The sequence below is a fragment of the Gadus chalcogrammus genome, chromosome 17 (genome assembly GCF_026213295.1).
Source record: "Gadus chalcogrammus isolate NIFS_2021 chromosome 17, NIFS_Gcha_1.0, whole genome shotgun sequence".
Lineage (NCBI taxonomy): Eukaryota > Metazoa > Chordata > Actinopteri > Gadiformes > Gadidae > Gadus > Gadus chalcogrammus.
Genome location: NC_079428.1, coordinates 8,404,653 through 8,422,828, shown reverse-complemented (window position 1 = coordinate 8,422,828; position 18,176 = coordinate 8,404,653). Strand labels below are relative to the sequence as shown.

General features: G+C 46.9%; 1 protein-coding gene across 1 annotated transcript in view; it reads right to left on the bottom strand.

Moving 5' to 3' along the window:
- Positions 1-3,576: 3,576 nt before the first annotated feature.
- The window catches only part of dnah2 (dynein, axonemal, heavy chain 2), a 228,338-nt gene continuing 213,738 nt past the window's right edge, over positions 3,577-18,176 (bottom strand). Inside the window, exons 87-94 of the mRNA XM_056576101.1 lie at positions 16,846-17,030; positions 14,061-14,295; positions 13,012-13,163; positions 12,072-12,186; positions 7,498-7,674; positions 5,918-5,992; positions 4,931-5,081; positions 3,577-4,444 (exon numbers count right to left, since the gene is read on the bottom strand). Coding sequence (XP_056432076.1) covers positions 4,290-4,444; positions 4,931-5,081; positions 5,918-5,992; positions 7,498-7,674; positions 12,072-12,186; positions 13,012-13,163; positions 14,061-14,295; positions 16,846-17,030 — 1,245 coding nt within the window. The 3' untranslated portion in view covers positions 3,577-4,289. The remainder of the gene's footprint in view (positions 4,445-4,930; positions 5,082-5,917; positions 5,993-7,497; positions 7,675-12,071; positions 12,187-13,011; positions 13,164-14,060; positions 14,296-16,845; positions 17,031-18,176) is intronic.

Genomic DNA, 18,176 nt, shown 5'->3' with positions numbered 1-18,176 from the left:
CTTCCCTCCCTGGCCCTCCCCTCCTGTTTTCTTTCCTCTCTTCAAAAGTGAGAGTTGGGACTTAGTTCCCTTCGCTGGAGGAGTTTGGGACCTCTCTCTCCTTCACTTCATGTCTCTCTCTCTCGTTCTCTCTCCTAACGTCTTGCCTGAGATGCTTCATTAAAATTCATTTGTTTGAATACGTTAACCCCCCCCCCACACACACACAGACACACACCCTCTCACGCTCTCCTTTTTCGGTACAAGGGGAAAAGCATTTGCATAAAAATGTCCTTTTGTGCCACCTTGAATAATACTGTTTTTCTTGTGTGTGTTTTGTACGCAAGTTGTTGCGTTTGCAATTTCCCGTGTCACAAAGTCTCACATTCTTAATCTTCCATAGTTTCAACCAAATGTGAACAATATTAAGCTATATATATGAAGGCATTTAAATGTCATATTTTTACAATTACTTTAAAGTTCTACTTATTGAGATTTTTTTTTTGATAAAATACCAAACAACATTCTAACACTATTCTACACAATACTATTACTTTACTACACACAATATGCTATACTCCAAAGCACACTTACGCTGCACTACACAACATACCAACACTATACTTCACCACATAGCAGCATACCAGCCCTAGACAACATACTCACACTATACTTCACCACATACTAACACTTCACAACATGATAACATTATACTACCCAGCATACCAGCCCTACACAACATACTTACACTATACTACTTACGTACTAACACTATAGTACACAATATACTAACCTTATACTACCCAACATACTTTCACTATAATACTTCACAAAATAACAATATACTACATAACATATTAACACTGCACAACATAAGACTATACTACACAACATATTAACACTGCACAACATAACACTATACTACACAACATATTAACACTGCACAACATAACACTATACTACACAACATACTAACACTATACTTCTCAACATACTAACACTGTACTACTCAACATACAAACACAATAATACAATACTACTACTAAACTTCACAACATGATATCACTATACTACGTTGTACATAACATATTACATATACTTTTCTAACACATACTACACAAAATGACAGCACTGTACTTTACAACATGATACACTATACTACACAACCTACTAATACTATACCACATAACATACTACACAACATAATACATAGCATACTACACTATGATAACAATATACTACACAACATCCTAACTCCATACTACACTACATGTTATCACTATATTTAATAAGATACTACATATACATACTTACACCATACTAATACTATTCTACACGTGATAACACAGGACAACACTACTACACAACATACTAACACTATACTACACAACATACTTACACTATACTACACAACATACTAAAACTATACTACACAACATACTAACACTATACTACACAACATACTAACACTATACTACACAACATACTTACACTATACTACACAACATACTTATACTTCACAACATGATAAAACCATAATACTCAACATTCTAGCACTCTACTACACAACATACTAACACTACTACACAACATACTAACACTACTACACAACATACTAACACTATACTACACGACATACTAATACTTCACAACATGATAAAACTATGATACTCAACATACTAACACTCTACTACACAACATTCTAACACTCTACTACACAACATACTAACACTATACTACACAACATTCTAACACTCTACTACTCAACATACTAACACTCTACTACTCAACATGCTAACACTCTACTACTCAACATACTAACACTCTACTACACAACATTCGAACACTATACTACGCAACATACTAACATTATACTACACAACATGCTAACACTACAAAACTTCCTAACACTATACCTCTCACCATTCTACTGCATGCCACACTATACTGAATACTGTCAATATGAAACCCACACCCATGGAAACAAAACAACACGCACACGGCCGCACAACTAAACCCAATGCAAAGCATTTAAGACACACAGATACTGGCAGTGACCCGATACAAAGCTCAAACAAAACAAAGTTCCCTGTAAAATGACGTAGTACATAACAGTGACTGTGTGTGTGTGTGTGTGTGTGTGTGTGTGTGTGTGTGTGTGTGTGTGTGTGTGTGTGTGTGTGTGTGTGTGTGTGTGTGTGTGTGTGTGTGTGTGTGTGTGTGAGAGAGAAGAACAGAAACTAAAAAGGGGTCAGAATGGAAAGAGTGATGCAAAGAGGAAGTGAATAAAGCTTCTTAAGTGTCGCCTGACAAGAGAACAGAGAGAGGGAGGGACATGCTGGTGTAGAGGGAGGGAGAGGGTGAGAGATAGAGAGACATAGGGATGTGAAGGGAGGGAGAGGGTGAGAGATAGAGACATAGGGATGTGGAGGGAGGGTGAGAGATAGAGACATAGGGATGTGGAGGGAGGGAGAGGGTGAGAGATAGAGACATAGGGATGTGGAGGGAGGGAGAGGGTGAGAGATAGAGAGACATAGGGATGTGGAGGGAGGGAGAGGGTGAGAGATAGAGACATAGGGATGTGAAGAGAGGGAGAGGGTGAGAGATAGAGAGACATAGGGATGTGAAGGGAGGGAGAGGGTGAGAGATAGAGACATAGGGATGTGGAGGGAGGGTGAGAGATAGAGAGACATAGGGATGTGGAGGGAGGGAGAGGGTGAGAGATAGAGACATAGGGATGTGGAGGGAGGGAGAGGGTGAGAGATAGAGAGACATAGGGATGTGGAGGGAGGGAGAGGGTGAGAGATAGAGACATAGGGATGTGAAGAGAGGGAGAGGGTGAGAGATAGAGAGACATAGGGATGTGAAGGGAGGGAGAGGGTGAGAGATAGAGAGACATAGGGATGTGGAGGGAGGGAGAGGGTGAGAGATAGAGAGACATAGGGATGTGGAGGGAGGGAGAGGGTGAGAGATAGAGAGACATAGGGATGTGGAGGGAGGGAGAGGGTGAGAGATAGAGAGACATAGGGATGTGGAGGGTGAGAGATAGAGAGACATAGGGATGTGGAGGGTGAGAGATAGAGAGACATAGGGATGTGGAGGGTGAGAGATAGAGAGACATAGGGATGTGGAGGGTGAGAGATAGAGAGACATAGGGATGTGGAGGGTGAGAGATAGAGAGACATAGGGATGTGGAGGGTGAGAGATAGAGAGACATAGGGATGTGGAGGGTGAGAGATAGAGACATAGGGATGTGGAGGGTGAGAGATAGAGAGACATAGGGATGTGGAGGGTGAGAGATAGAGAGACATAGGGATGTGGAGGGTGAGAGATAGAGACATAGGGATGTGGAGGGTGAGAGATAGAGAGACATAGGGATGTGGAGGGTGAGAGATAGAGACATAGGGATGTGGAGGGTGAGAGATAGAGAGACATAGGGATGTGGAGGGGGGGAGAGGGGTAGAGGGAGGAATATAGAGAGGGAGAGGGTGTGAGAGGGTGAGGTCCAGCCACAGCTAGAGGTGAAGAGAGAGAGAGACAACCTCAATGTGTCAGAGAATGAGTCACTCTTGTCCCAGAGGGAGCCCAGGTGTGGAACAGTGTTTTTATTCAGCACTCATTTAGATACTTACAGCTCACGCAGCTGCTGCCCATGACCACCATTAATACGGTAACTTAGAAATACACGTTGTAACCAATACAGAACCATAGAAATAGAAGGCACTTGGTACACGTCTCAAAACAAGCCCACATACATATGGCCCTGTGTGTATGTGAATATCTACATACAAATATATACGTTTGTCTGTGTAATGTCGTTTATGTAACTGTGTGTATGTTTATGGATGACTAACGTAATAAATAGTTGATGTGATCGATAACGATGAATATATAATAACCGATTATGCAATTGTGTGTGTGTCTCTATGTATTCAGATCATGCTGTGTGTATGTCTGTGTGTGTACGTCTGCTATGTGTGTGTGTCTCTATGCGTCCAGGTCATGCAGTGTGTATGTGTCTGTGTGTGTATGTCTGCTATGTGTGTGTGTCTCTATTTGTCCAGGTCATGCAGTGTGTATGTGTCTGTGTGTGTATGTCTGCTATGTGTGTGTCTCTATGCGTCCAGGTCATGCAGTGTGCATGTGTCTGTGTGTGTATGTCTGCTATGTGTGTGTGTCTCTATGCGTCCAGGTCATGCAGTGTGTATGTGTCTGTGTGTGTATGCCTGCTATGTGTGTGTGTCTCTATGCGTCCAGGTCATGCAGTGTGTATGTGTCTGTGTGTGTATGTCTGCTAGGTGTGTGTGTCTCTATGAGTCCAGGCTCATCAGCAGGGCCGTGCCTCTCTTCACCCAGTGGTCGGGGGGGACGGCCCCCGACTTCAGCTCCACCCCCACCACGAAGGAGGGCATCCCCCCCCCACCCGCACGCACCGGGAAGTAGTAGCAGGGACACACGTACATACCTACATGGAGACAGACAGACAGATATTAGACACACACACGCACACACACACAGCGAGATAATAGACAGCTGTTAAGCAGAGACACTGTAGGGAATGACATCATCAAGCAGGTGAAGACACACACACACACACACACACACACACACACACACACACACACACACACACACACACACACACACACACACACACACACACACACACACACACACACACACACACACACACACACAGGGAAAATATTCCAGGGCTGTGGCAGTGGAGGCAGGCATAGACAACGTTCGAGGAAGATAACCGGCTGGCCGACAGACAGGTTAGACAGACAGAAAGACGGATAGGCAGACAGGCACCTAGCCAGACTAACAGTACAGTCAGAGTAACACTCAGTCAGAGTGGCAGGCAAGCATTCCGACAGGCCGACAGACAGGCAGACAGACATCCAGCCATGCAGCCAGTCATCCATCCATGCATGTGGGTGTGGCTCACTCTTGGCGGTCTTCTTGCGGTTCTCGGTGGGTCTGAAGTGGATGGTGGGGATGGGGCAGACCAGCCTCATGGCCTCGGCCTCCACCAGACAGGCGCCCTTCTTGTCCCAGCCAGCCCCCTGCAGGTACAAGCCCCGGATGTACACCCCGTCCTGGGCACAGCGGAGAAGAGCAGGAGGCCCCCTTACCGTCAGGGGAGCTCTTTGCACTTCGTTACTCTAAAATGTTCTTGTTTGTATTTTTATTCTTATTTGTATGTGTGTGTGTGTGTGTGTGTGTGTGTGTGTGTGTGTGTGTGTGTGTGTGTGTGTGTGTGTGTGTGTGTGTGTGTGTGTGTGTGTGTGTGTCTATGTGTATGTTTGATTGTGTGTGTGTGTGTGTGTGTGTTTGGGAGTGAATGATTCAGTGTTTGTGCGTGTGCGTGTCTGTGTCTGGGTCTGTGTGTGTGTGTGTGTCTATGTGTATGTTTGATTGTGTGTGTGTGTGTGTGTGTGTGTGTGTGTGTGTGTGTGTGTGTGTGTGTGTGTGTGTGTGTGTGTGTGTGTGTGTGTGTGTGTGTGTGTGTGTGTTTGAGAGTGAATGATTCAGTGTTTGTGCGTGTGCATGTCTGTGTGTGTGTGTGTGTGTGTGTGTGAGTGTGTGTGTGTTTGAGAGAGTGAGTGACTCAGTGTGTTTGTGTGTGTGTGTGTGTGTGCGTGCATGCATGCATATGTACGCACACACAAGACCATGATGATCAACTTTACGAAAGAGAACCCCTATGGGAAGTGAGCAGCTATTATTAGGCAGAGGGAAAAGTCAGAGTCACTTTCAGGAGCGATGAGGATGACAGGGCTTTCAGGGGGGAATAGTGTGAATCTGAATCTCTACGTCGGTGTGAAATGATGAATGTGATGGAGGTGAGGGGACGAAGGGTCAGTGTTAACGGTTAGGGCGTAGCGTTGGTGGAGGAGGTGAGGTTATGGTGATGTAAAGGTCGCTGGTTCACCTTGGGGGGGGAGAGGAGGTGGCTGTCATCCATCGTGGCCACCACAAACTCCCAGGAGAGGGTGTCCACCGACACCTGACAACACAACATCAAATAACATTATGCACAACACAACTTCATGTACTGCGGCCAGGAAGGTTTCCACCGACACACATAATACATTAAATACAAAACTACTAACTACAAACACATCATATGTAATAATTCAAAAACAGAGAAAGAAATTATGATACAGTGCAAATCTGTATCAGCAGTATACAAAATCCAACACATGAATACAACTAACACATAGCAGAACACAAAACACCACACACTATACAACAACAAAGAACACAACTTATCACATACTACAAAACAACACAAATCCAAACACAGAATAAAAAACAAAATTCAAATGAACCAAAAGCATGACGCAGCCCACGATACACAACTCATACGACACAACACAATGTTGACAGGCGGCTGCTGCCACAGAGACCGTCCCTGTCACTGGTCGCCTCCCAGACCATGTCACTCATACACAGTAAATGTGACACATATGAGTACGGTAGGATCTCACAGGGAGAACATCAGGCCGCTGTGCTAGTGTCTTTGTGCCGTGCTGAGAGGCTAACACTGCCTGCGATGAGCGGCAACAGCTAGCGACAGTTGGCAGCAGGCAAGGCAGCCCAGGGATGTGTAGCGTGTGTGTGTGTTTGGATGCCGTTGATTCTTGTGTTAATATAATTGGGGGGATGACTGTATTTGTATCACTGGAGGATGCTGTTGTTGGTGTTCATTACGGAGAGCTGAAATGCTACATATACTTTCTGTCCCTATGTAATGGTGACATACCTTGGGTATGTGCAGGTGTGTGTGTGTGTGTCTGTGTATTGTTTCTTTACATGCACCTGTTTCATGCGTGAGCATCTGCATGTCTGTTTGTGAGTGTCAATCAGTGTGAGTTAGGGTTGTAGAATATATAACGGTATTTATCGGGGGACGGGAGAAAAAATGATCCATAGATATTTCTCTCTATCATTCCTATCGCTGTTTTACTTTACGGGCATTATTTTACATCATTCTGACACTGTTTTTAGTTCCCTACACGTTCTCGAAGAATACAAAACATGGAGGACAGTGGGAAAGTCTTTAGTGTACAGATTTGTGATTTTGTTTGTTATGGACAGCTGTTGATTTTGATGATTCTGAGAAGCCCAACCCAAGAGACGGTTGGGGTTCTCAGTATAACGCTATGATGTGTGGGGCATTTCATATACAACATCATTTCATTATATACTCATTTTACAACAACGGTACTACAAAAGTATCGCAAAGTTGCTGTGGGTCGTCACACACCCCCCTTCTTCCTAGAACGCTCAGCCAAAAGCACGTATCTTTAAATCACGTATCTTTCAAAAATGTTTCAGCTGAAACATTGGGTTCAATTACTTACTTAATTTAACAACTGACCTGTGGATATGCCCATGACATATTTCGTTATCGAGACATGAAACAACCCATATCTTGATAGAGGATGTTGTCCATATGGCACAGCCCTAGCGCCTGTGTTTTTGTGTGTCTTTGGGTGTGCGTGTCACCTTGTTGTTTCGTGCAGAAGCCTGCAGCACGGCGGTCAGGAAGCCTGTGGGGAAGGTGAAGCCGGACAGCCAGAACAGGACAGGGGGGTGCGCCGTCGTGGCCCAGCGGGCAAACTGATCCATGCGCTGGCACAGGTCCCGGGTCCAGGAGGCCAGGGGCTTCAGGGACGGGTAGGCCTGAAGACCCCGCAGGGAGACAGGGATGGATGGGAGGGAGAGAGGAGGAGAGCACTGTTATGAGTAGTCAAGGTAGAGGACAAACTAGCTACAGAAGCAGACACACTAGCTTCAGCATAGGACAAGCTAGCTATAGCAGAAGACAAACTAGCTATTGCACAGGCCAAACATGCTCGATATAGAAAAGGACAAGACAGCTTTAGAATAGAACCAACAAGCTAGTTATAGATAGAGCAGGAGAAAAGCTAGCTCTAGAAGATACCAAGTTAGTTAAAGGAGCGGAAAAGTAAGTTTGAGAATAGGACAAGCTAGTAATAGCATAGGCCAAGTTAGCTACATTAGAAAACACACTAGCAAGCTACAACACAAAACTAGCTAAAGTGTCGGACACAGTAGTTAGACAAAGGACAAGCTAGCTCCTTTTGATCACAGCAGCTATGTCCTTGGCTTTCTCCAGTATTTTATTCCATCACTATTGTTGCGTGTCTCGTAGAAGCCCAGAGAACAGACAGTTGTAGCAGCTGACACTGGGGCTAATTCCACAAGGTTTCCAGCCCATAACATCACTACATTCCAGACTACATAGCTCATTACCGCTGTCTAGACGGACGCTTCACTGACCAACACTTTATATATATAGAGAAAGTATCAATCTTTATATTTGAAGTAGCAGTTGCCAATGTCTTTGTATTTTTGTACAGGTCTAAATACCTAACAAACTTAGATGGGTGATGATTTGGGTTGGTTGACCTGGTTTAAGAATTTATACCTATATAATGTGATTTGGATTGGGGGATCCATAATAAGACTTTGTGAATATGATCTGAAAAAAGGTGATCCTGCTTTAGACTTAGTGAATATGATTTGGTTTCGTTGATCCTGTTTTAGACCTAGGTAATCATATTTTGGATTGGGTGATCTGGTTTTAGACCAAGTGATCAAGATTTGAATAGGATTATCCGGATTTAGACTTAATGATCATGATTTGGTTTGGTGATCTGGTTTAAGACTGCTTGAAAAAGATTTGGGTTGGATGATGAGGTTTTAGATTGCGTTACCACGATTTGGATAAAGTGATCCCGTTTCTAGTAAGCATGCTTTTGGGGGGTTTGCCATCGGTTATCAGTGTGTGGCAAAGTGTCACTTTACATCTGCAGCCAGCAGCAGGCCTTAGAATAAGCGAGGTACAGCTGTGTGTGATGTGTCTGGCTGTGTAGAAGGGAGGAGGGCGGTGGGAGGGGGCCCAGCTGGGACCAGAGGGGGTCTGATATGGGATCAGAGGAGCAGACACATGTTCCCACCACCCACCCTGCTGCTGGAGCCTTAAACACACAGCACTCTAGGACGAGATAGACCAGATAGATGAACAGCCTGAGGGCTCTGCTGAGATCAGGCATGCACACACACCCACACACGAGTGCATGCACACGTACACACAAATGTATGTACACACACACACACCCGCCTTTGCAAACTTCACGTGTTTAATCCAACCTTTCTAACTTGCAAATATTTCAAGTGTGCACCCACGCAAAACCTGCATTAAGGACACATGCTTGTGCAAGCTGCACACACATGAGTGCAATGCAATCATTCTAACTCTCAAATATCCCTTGTACTGACACGCACACATACATGGGCCCACACACACACAGGCCTACATTCACACACACGCTCACACACAGAGGCTTGTGATTAAATGAGACACAAGATGGCCACAGAGAGAGCAAGGCAGGCAGGCTAAAAGAAAAGCCGTCTCTGGGCTCAACTAATGATATGCTGCCATGCCAGAGCAATGAGAGAGGGGGAGAGAGAGAGAGAGAGAGAGAGAGAGAGAGAGAGAGAGAGAGAGAGAGAGAGAGAGAGAGAGAGAGAGAGAGAGAGAGAGAGAGAGAGAGAGAGAGAGAAACACACAGATACACACAAAGATACAGAGACAGAGAAAGAGACGGAGGGAGAGAGAGAGAGAAACATACATACAGGGAGGGCGGGAGAGAGAGGGTGACCTAAACCAAGAGAACCAAGAGTGTCCCAGAGAGAAAACGTGAGAGGGAGAGGGCGAGGGAGAGGGAGAGAGATAGAAACAAAGTGAGAGACCCCAATAGAAAGAGAGACGTGATGGCGGGATGGAACAATGGCGAGACCGGGTGGGGACCACACAGTACTCTGAGTGTGTACGCGTGTTTGTGTGTGCGTTTGTGTGTATGTGTGTGCGTTTGTGTGAGCGAGGTAACATGGGGGTTGGTAATCAAGAACGCACTGAAGACAAATATAGAGTGAGAGAGCAGAGGTGGAGAAAGAGAGACAGAGAAGAGAGAGAGCGAGAGATGGATTGAATGACACGGAGAGCAGAGAAGAGAAAAAGAGACGGGAGAGGAACAGATGAGGAAGGGAAAATAAGGATAGGATGAGGGGGGGAGGGGGGGGTCTAGTTAACAAGAGGTCAGCAGAATAAGATCACAAACACACTACACACAGACACACACTACCCACAGACACAGTGGTATTGGGTTTGTGGCTGTCTCTGGGATATAGCAGCGCTGGTCTAGTGGTCTTATTACACTACAATTACTCTGCAGACACTGCTTTTGTCCCGTACAGACCCCTAGTCCCTCCAGCAGACACGCACGCACGCACACGCACACGCACACACACACACACACACACACACACACACACATTCATTCAAATAGACACATCCACTCATCGTGTATATTGGATACTCTGACACCTCACACTGCTGTCAACATGTACTTGGTTATTGAGTTGTGCTTTTATACTAGCTGCCTCACATGTCCTAATACACTGTAACCCGTACCATCTGAACAAAGTTCTGCATGGAAAAATACATATATTTGAATTAAATAAAATTTCTTGTTATATATAGAGAGAATAATGAGGCCCTGGCAGCATTCCCGTGCCCTGCTCTGGCTTCATTAGAACGGGACTTTCCTTTACCCAGCGAGGACCAAACACAGCCCAGGTGTGTGTGTGTGTGTGTGTGTGTGTGAGTGTGTGTGTGTGTGTGCGTGTGTGGACAATAGGTGTGTGTGTATGAGTGTGTGTGTCTGTGTGCGGCAGGGCAGACTGATGGTTACCCACAGCCCAGTGAGTCACTCCAGAGGGCAGTGAGTCACTACAGAGTCCAGCCTGCGGGGGTCTGACCGGCTGACGTCAGCCAATCATGTCGCTGTGTCACCAGTCAGAATGGAACGGAGGGCTTATAGCATCTGACAGACAGAACAGCAGCACTGGACCATAACCAGAGAGCCACTGAATAAGAGCACATGAGAACTGCTAACTTACTCAGTGTTTTTATTTTGAACCCGGTTTACATCAAGGCAAATGGATGCCAATGAATGTGCATGGGTCTAAAGCAAAAATGAAAATAGGATCTGGACATTGTATTAACACCTGTGTGCTGTAACCGTAAATAGAATAGTGTAGATAGACATATACCTGTGTGCTTTTATTTTGAAGAAACAACTTCCAACCCAACCCAACATCAGGGTTAATGGATGTCACTCTATGCAAATTGATTAAAGTAAGTTAACAACAAACCAGCAATGGCAGGGAACAGCAGTATGCCTTAACATGCATACACTGAAGTGGATTATTTGGCCTTATCTATTAACAGGGGAACAGAAAGAGAAAGAGAAAGAGAGAGAGAGAGAGAGAGAGAGAGAGAGAGAGAGAGAGAGAGAGAGAGAGAGAGAGAGAGAGAGAGAGAGAGAGAGAGAGAGAGAGAGAGAGAGAGAGATACACTCCATATATATTTTCCCTGAGCCGGGCTTCTCATTTGCTCCTCCATCCCCGTGGCTGCGGGCCGCCAGCAGTACTGCCAATCGACACCCGTTTCTAAAGTATTGATCCGAGCGGTTCTGCTCCTCACCACGCCGCCGAAGAGCCCTTGTTTGGTGATTGCTTGAGGATTCAGGTGTGGTGGGCGACAAACACACACATCCTGTATGTGTACGCAGACACAAGTACACGTACGAAGACTCTCATACACACTCATGCGCACGTACGGACACACACATATATATACAAATACACAAACACACACACGTGCATACAGGTATACGCAAACACACACACGCACGTATGTGTATTCAAATAAACACAAACACACACAAATAGAGAAGGTGTGAAGTACATCTTGTGATGTTGGAGAGAGGGAGATGAAAGCGAGGGTGAATATAAAATGTGTTTCTATTTGTAGATGTGTGGGCTTGTTTGTTTGTGTGAGACCGAGAGAGAGAGAGAGAGAGAGAGAGAGAGAGAGAGAGAGAGAGAGAGAGAGAGAGAGAGAGAGAGAGAGAGAGAGAGAGAGAGAGAGAGAGAGAGAGAGAGAGAGAGAGAGAGAGAGAGAGAGAGAGCGAGGGAGGGAGAGAGACCTTCTCCCACAGTGGTGGGACGCGGGCGTCATGGATACAGTTGAAGGTCTCCTCCAGGTTGGATGACATCACCACCAGACCTTTGATGCCCTTCTCCAGCTCCACCAGGGAGGATCTGATCACACACACATGCATCAAAATTAGACACACACTCACAAATTAGATACACATATACCCACCCACTCACACGCAGATGCAAAAAAAGACATACATAAATTAGAATCACACACAAACACAAATTAGACACACACACACACACACACACACACACACACACACACACACACACACACACACACACACACACACACACACACACACACACACACACACACACACACACACACACACACACAGATCCTAGCAGGCACAAATTATGTCTCTCTGTCACACTGTTGTACACCCACACTTAGCTTAATTGTGAGCCAGACACGGCATCACCAACGGTTTCTAATTAATACTGTTGCACATTCAACTCCCTTCATCCCCCACAGCCTCCCTCATCCCCTAATCTGGGACCTAGTAGCCTTGGGCCGGACACCCAGGCCCAGTAGGGGTGGGGTTACACCTCGTTTCCCGCTTCGTTACGGAGATATTCTACCGCGTAAACCTCATTGGCGCAAGGGGATGAAGCATTCAGAAGGGGATTATAATAAATGGATTTCCACAGTGGCTAGTCTACACAGTGGTGAATCGAAACCTTTACAGTCTTTTAACCACTGCTGGTCGAGTATGTGTGCTGCAAATGACGCACTTACAGATCCCTGCCTCCAGCTGTACGATTGGTCGAAAACCAAGTCCGAAGTGAAAGAAGGGAAACGCTTTGTTCACGGAGACTTGAGCTCGTCTGCCATCAGACTTAACATACAAAAACCCAAAGTCTGAATTTTGAGACCACTCTCTCCCCCGTCGACCCCGGAGCCCAGGCGTGGGGGCCTACCTGATGGTGTCCAGCAGGGCGTTGTATCTCTGGATCTCCTGCAGCAGCACCACGTTGAGGGGCGACGGGTCATCCTGCAGTAGTGCCCTGGTCCCCTCGTAGTCGATGGCCTCGGGCAGCTTCTCCCGTATGTCGGCCGCCAGCTCCAGCACCTTTGGGGGGGGGGAACAGGTGTGAGACCGCTGTTTGGCACCACCGGGAAAACCCCCGTGCTCGTAAGGTTAAGCGATGGCGGATTCAGAGCAAGCACGCACGCACGCACGCACGCACGCACGCACGCACGCACGCACGCACGCACGCACGCACGCACGCACGCACACACGCACGCACGCACGAACGCACGCACACACATCCACGCTAACACACACGGGCACACACACACACACACACACACACACGGGCACACACACACACACACACACACACACACACACACACACACACACACACACACACGCACGCACGCACACATCCACGCTAACACACATGGGCACGCACACACACGGGCACGCACACACACACACACACACACACACACATACGGGCAACCACATAGAAAGGCTGTTCCTGAATATGGGTTTTGGCGGTACATTTTGCCAAACACTAGTGACACATGAGTGACAGAGGGGGGTTCTGCAGCTTGCAGAAGCGTCTTGACAGGCACCTGCACTGGCAAACACACTGCTGTTAACACAACGAAGGCTAACTCTTCACCGCTAACACGCTATTGCTAAAACACAGCCGCTCACACACCCGAGCCGACACACACAGCTGCTCACACACAGCAGGCCGATTACACACTGAAGCTACCCCACGACAGTTAATACATGGCAGAGCTAACACAGCGCCGCCAGTAGGTACACCAAAGCATGAGTGACATGAGTAAATAAATAAGATGCAGGGATACATTAATACATTCATAAAAAGAAACACATGAAAAATAACCCATTCCTATTTTTTGGAGATCTCTACAATGAGAGTGAAAGAAAAGCAACCTCTCACTGATGATACACACAGCCCCCCCCCCCCCCGCCCTCCTGAGCCCTGACCTTGTCCTCCTTGCTGGGCCCCGAGGCCCCCGCAGTGCTGCTGGGGACCTGCGGCTGCAGCGACAGCAGCGTGTCGAACAGCGTGCGCGTCTCGGCGATCTGGCTGGCGATGTCGGCGTTGGGGTGCTGGCCGAACACCTCGGGGTGCTCCGTGGCGGGCAGCTGGCCCACGTATTCCCGGTAGGAGGCCTGGGGCCCGTCCCGGGGGATGTAGTAGGTGGGCAGGGACGAGAGCCTGCAGGGGTAGAGGGTCGGGGTTGAGAACGGTGCAGGGTGGTTCAGTGTGCGGTCGGTTAGCGTTCTCCCAGCCCAGAGGTTCTAGGTCCGATCTCCCAAGTCTGCAGTCTAATCTAAAGGGATCCTACAGAAAGATGCCCATTTACATTTACATTTAGGGGATTAGGCCGCTTTCATCCAAAGCGACTTACAATATTTGTCAGAAGTAAGAGTACAGTAAGGATGTTCCTAGAAGAAAGTGCCAAGCACTAGCAATTTTAGGGTTGACCCCTTCCCAATATACAACAAAGCTAGCTAGGATGAGATGATACACAACACTGAGTGCTATTTATAAGTGCAAGGACGTACAACATACAATAAGTGCCTATGGTAACTAATGTGCGTAAGCCCCTAACCCCTACAATATTGTAAGTTGGATACCACTTCCGAAGTCAACCCAGGGAGGGGGTCGTTGGGCAGGTAGGCATTGTACCCATCCCCATGAAGTTGTAAGCGTAGTGCAATGTAGTGGCAGAGACATTGTTTGCTTTGTATTACATGGGTCACTCTGCCATAAAGGGATACCGTGAGGGGTTTTGATTGTGTTTACCTGCTGTGAAATAAAGGAAGTAAAGAGTAGAGGAAGGTGGTTGCTCGTGCGCGAACCCACGTCGTCAACGTGCCGTCTATTGATTTCAACCAGAGGGCCTTTATATGCCACTCATCCTACCCTGGTTCTTTCAACCCACCTCCCTGTGTGTCTGCATTGTGCTGTCCTCAAAGGCACCAAAAGACCATCAGAAACACATCAAGGAAAAAAATAGGGCTTGTCAGAGTTCTAGTGCGGACAGAGAGACAGGTGACATGTTTCTCTTTGTGGGCTATGTGCCCTGCTCATTGATTTTATTGTACCAGATGCTCCCTCGCGCTAAAGGAACATTTACTATACGCTCTAAGATCACCCTTCACCAGTCACACACAGACCAAATGAGCCGGCACAGATGGATTTTCTTAAAATGAGAACGAAATCCTTTCTGCTTCCATTGCTTGGAGCGACAGAGCCGGTTTCATTTTTGAAGAATGCGGTCTGTATTTAATTATTATTTGTTTCTAAATAATTGATTGTGTGTTTTATTATTTTGGCAAAGTATATCTAGAGCTGCCCGCACCACTGAACACCTACATCCAGAGCAGACACCATGGTAATAAAAGCAATAATTTACCAAAAACCTTCTCACATTCCAATTGAACTAATAAAGTTGCTGCCTAACTGCATATCGTCCACTCAGTGAAACACTTACTTTAACAAAGTAGTTCACCTTATTTAAAATGTGCTGGAGCGGAGACGCATGCGAGTATATGCAGAGGTTTGCCCTTGGCATCCAACGACACACTAGTTAACCCCCCCAGGTGACGGCTGGCCGCGGGCAAAACACTACAATCACTACAATGGCTGCCCTTCTCCTCACTTCTTACACTACATTATAATGTTCAGCCACCAGTGGGCAATAGGGGACCATGAACAGAGCCTTAACTGACACGGCACTCCTTTCTTCATGTCCCAGGTACACAAACACACCCACACCCACACCCACACACACACACACACACACACACACCTAGACTATAAAATCCACTCTCTGTCAGGGACCACTAAAGCCTTTCTGTGTTGAGTGAATGAGGCAGCCATGTCGATGCCTGTGTGCTGTATTACAGACCAGTGATCAAAGGTAGGAAAATCTGGTGAAAAGCGGAATCTTAACTGCACCAGTCAAAGTTAATCTGTGTGTTCGTATTCCCCGGGTTTCGACGAATATATGTTTTCCTTTTACTTTCACGATTTGTTGATTTTCCTCCCTTCTATCTCTTTGTACAATACAGAAACCGTCCACATGGTGGTGCTAGTGGCCCACCTAAAAGTGCAAGAAATCTGAGTCGCCGAGGGAGTTGAGACTGAACCTGCCAGAGCCGCAGTGCGCTCCCGCCCCCCCCCCCCAACACACACACACACACACACACACACACACACACACACACACACACACACACACACACACACACACACACACACACACACACACACACACACACACACACACACACACACACACACACACCGTCAAGAATAGGTAGGCATAGTCAGGCCGTCTGTATGCGTTTAGAGAACACAAGGTGTGTGAAGGTTGGAGTCTGCATCACATTTCCCCATCTCCCCCCACACATCCTCCCTGGATGTTAAAAAATACATTGCTATTGTGTGAAATTCATCAGTATTGTGTGAAATTGTGGATTCACAGCTTGACCTCTAGAATATGTGATATTTTTTTATTTTCCTAATTGTGTCAAAGTAGGCTATATTTGTGTTCAAGACAAACAAATGTAATTGCCAGGCATGGGCAAAAATATTGCTACGTAGAGGATTCAGAATAGAAATGTTGGTGTGTGTGCGTGGGTTTATGGGCGCATGTGCATGTGTTTGTGTATGCGTGTGTGTGTGTACCTGTCGGGGGTGTGTATGTATGTATGTATGCATGTATGTATGCATGTATACACCACTCCCGGGTCCTACTTGAAGAAGGGCTTGCTGAGCGCGGCGTGGCAGAACAGCTCGTTGATGTAGGTGGCCAGCAGCCGGCGGTCCCAGTCGTCGGTCACGTGGCCGCCGTAGTTGACGCCTGCGATCAGGTAGCGCAGGGCGTCCCAGGGGACCTCCTCGTACTCATCCAGGTACAGGCTCAGCAGGTTCTCACTCACCTGGGGGGGGACAGGGGGAGGAGTGGGGTGGCGGGGGGGGGGATAAGGGGGATGTTTTTGAGTTGGGGGGGGGGGGGATTGAGGGGGAAGATTGGAGGAGTGTGGGGAGGGAGGATAGGAGAGCATGGGGGGAGGATGGGAGGGGAGGGGGGAGGATGGGATGGGAGGGGGATAAAGGGTTGGGAGATAGGGAGGGTTGTTATCAGGGTCCAAAACAAACACAGGCCGTCAGCTCATGGAGATCTAATCGACAGGTCAGAATCTTTATCAGGGTTAGATGTCAATTCGTTTATTTTTATTTATTTTTCCTTTTAAGTTTCAGAAGTGACTCACACACACCGACCCTGTGGGTGAGTATCTGTGTCCACTCAAAGAACAGTGTGGGTCCAAGTGGAGAGGCTGGTGTTGACGTGACATTTAAGAAAGGCTTTTGAGTAAGTGGTGGAAAAAATAACCAAACCTAAACTGAAAACAAGAAGGAACGGTGGAGAGGGCAGAAATCACACTTAGTGGAACCCCTGCGGTTACAGAGCCACTGGGAGCTTTGTGCGTTCAATGTGTGTGTGGGTGTGTTTAAAAGCAAGGATTTGTATTTCTGCATAGCAGTGTGTTGCTCTTGTTGAGTGGCGTTTAACTCCACATACATTGGTATGCGTGTGTGTGTATGTGTGTCTATGTGCGGTATGTGTAAACATGCGTGTATTTGTGGAGCTGTGTGTGTATCTGTGTGCGTCTTTCTAAAGACATGGAGTTGGGTTGAGCTTGTAGCAGCTCCTGGGAGCGGCGCCGGTGTCTCGGTGTGTTCAGCTTGCCAGGCCCTCTAAGCTGATTTCACAGGCTGTTGTGCAGGTTAATCACAGCCCGGGTGTCTGGCTTGGAATCTCCTTATCCAGAGTTTTGTCTTAGCGGAGCGGAGGTGGAGGGCAGGGCCGCGACTCAGGGCAAACAGCCGATCCTGCATTGCCTCCGAGCTCGTTATAAACATCTCCAGGGAGGAGCCTTTGCCATCCCATGCTAGATGCTTGAACTACTTTAACGTTTAGCTTCACTGACACGGACCCAGTAATCTATTTCTAGCGTTAAATACCGTCTTTCTCCCATTACTTTGTTGCTGTGCACTGTCTTCGATAATAGACTAACGCAAAT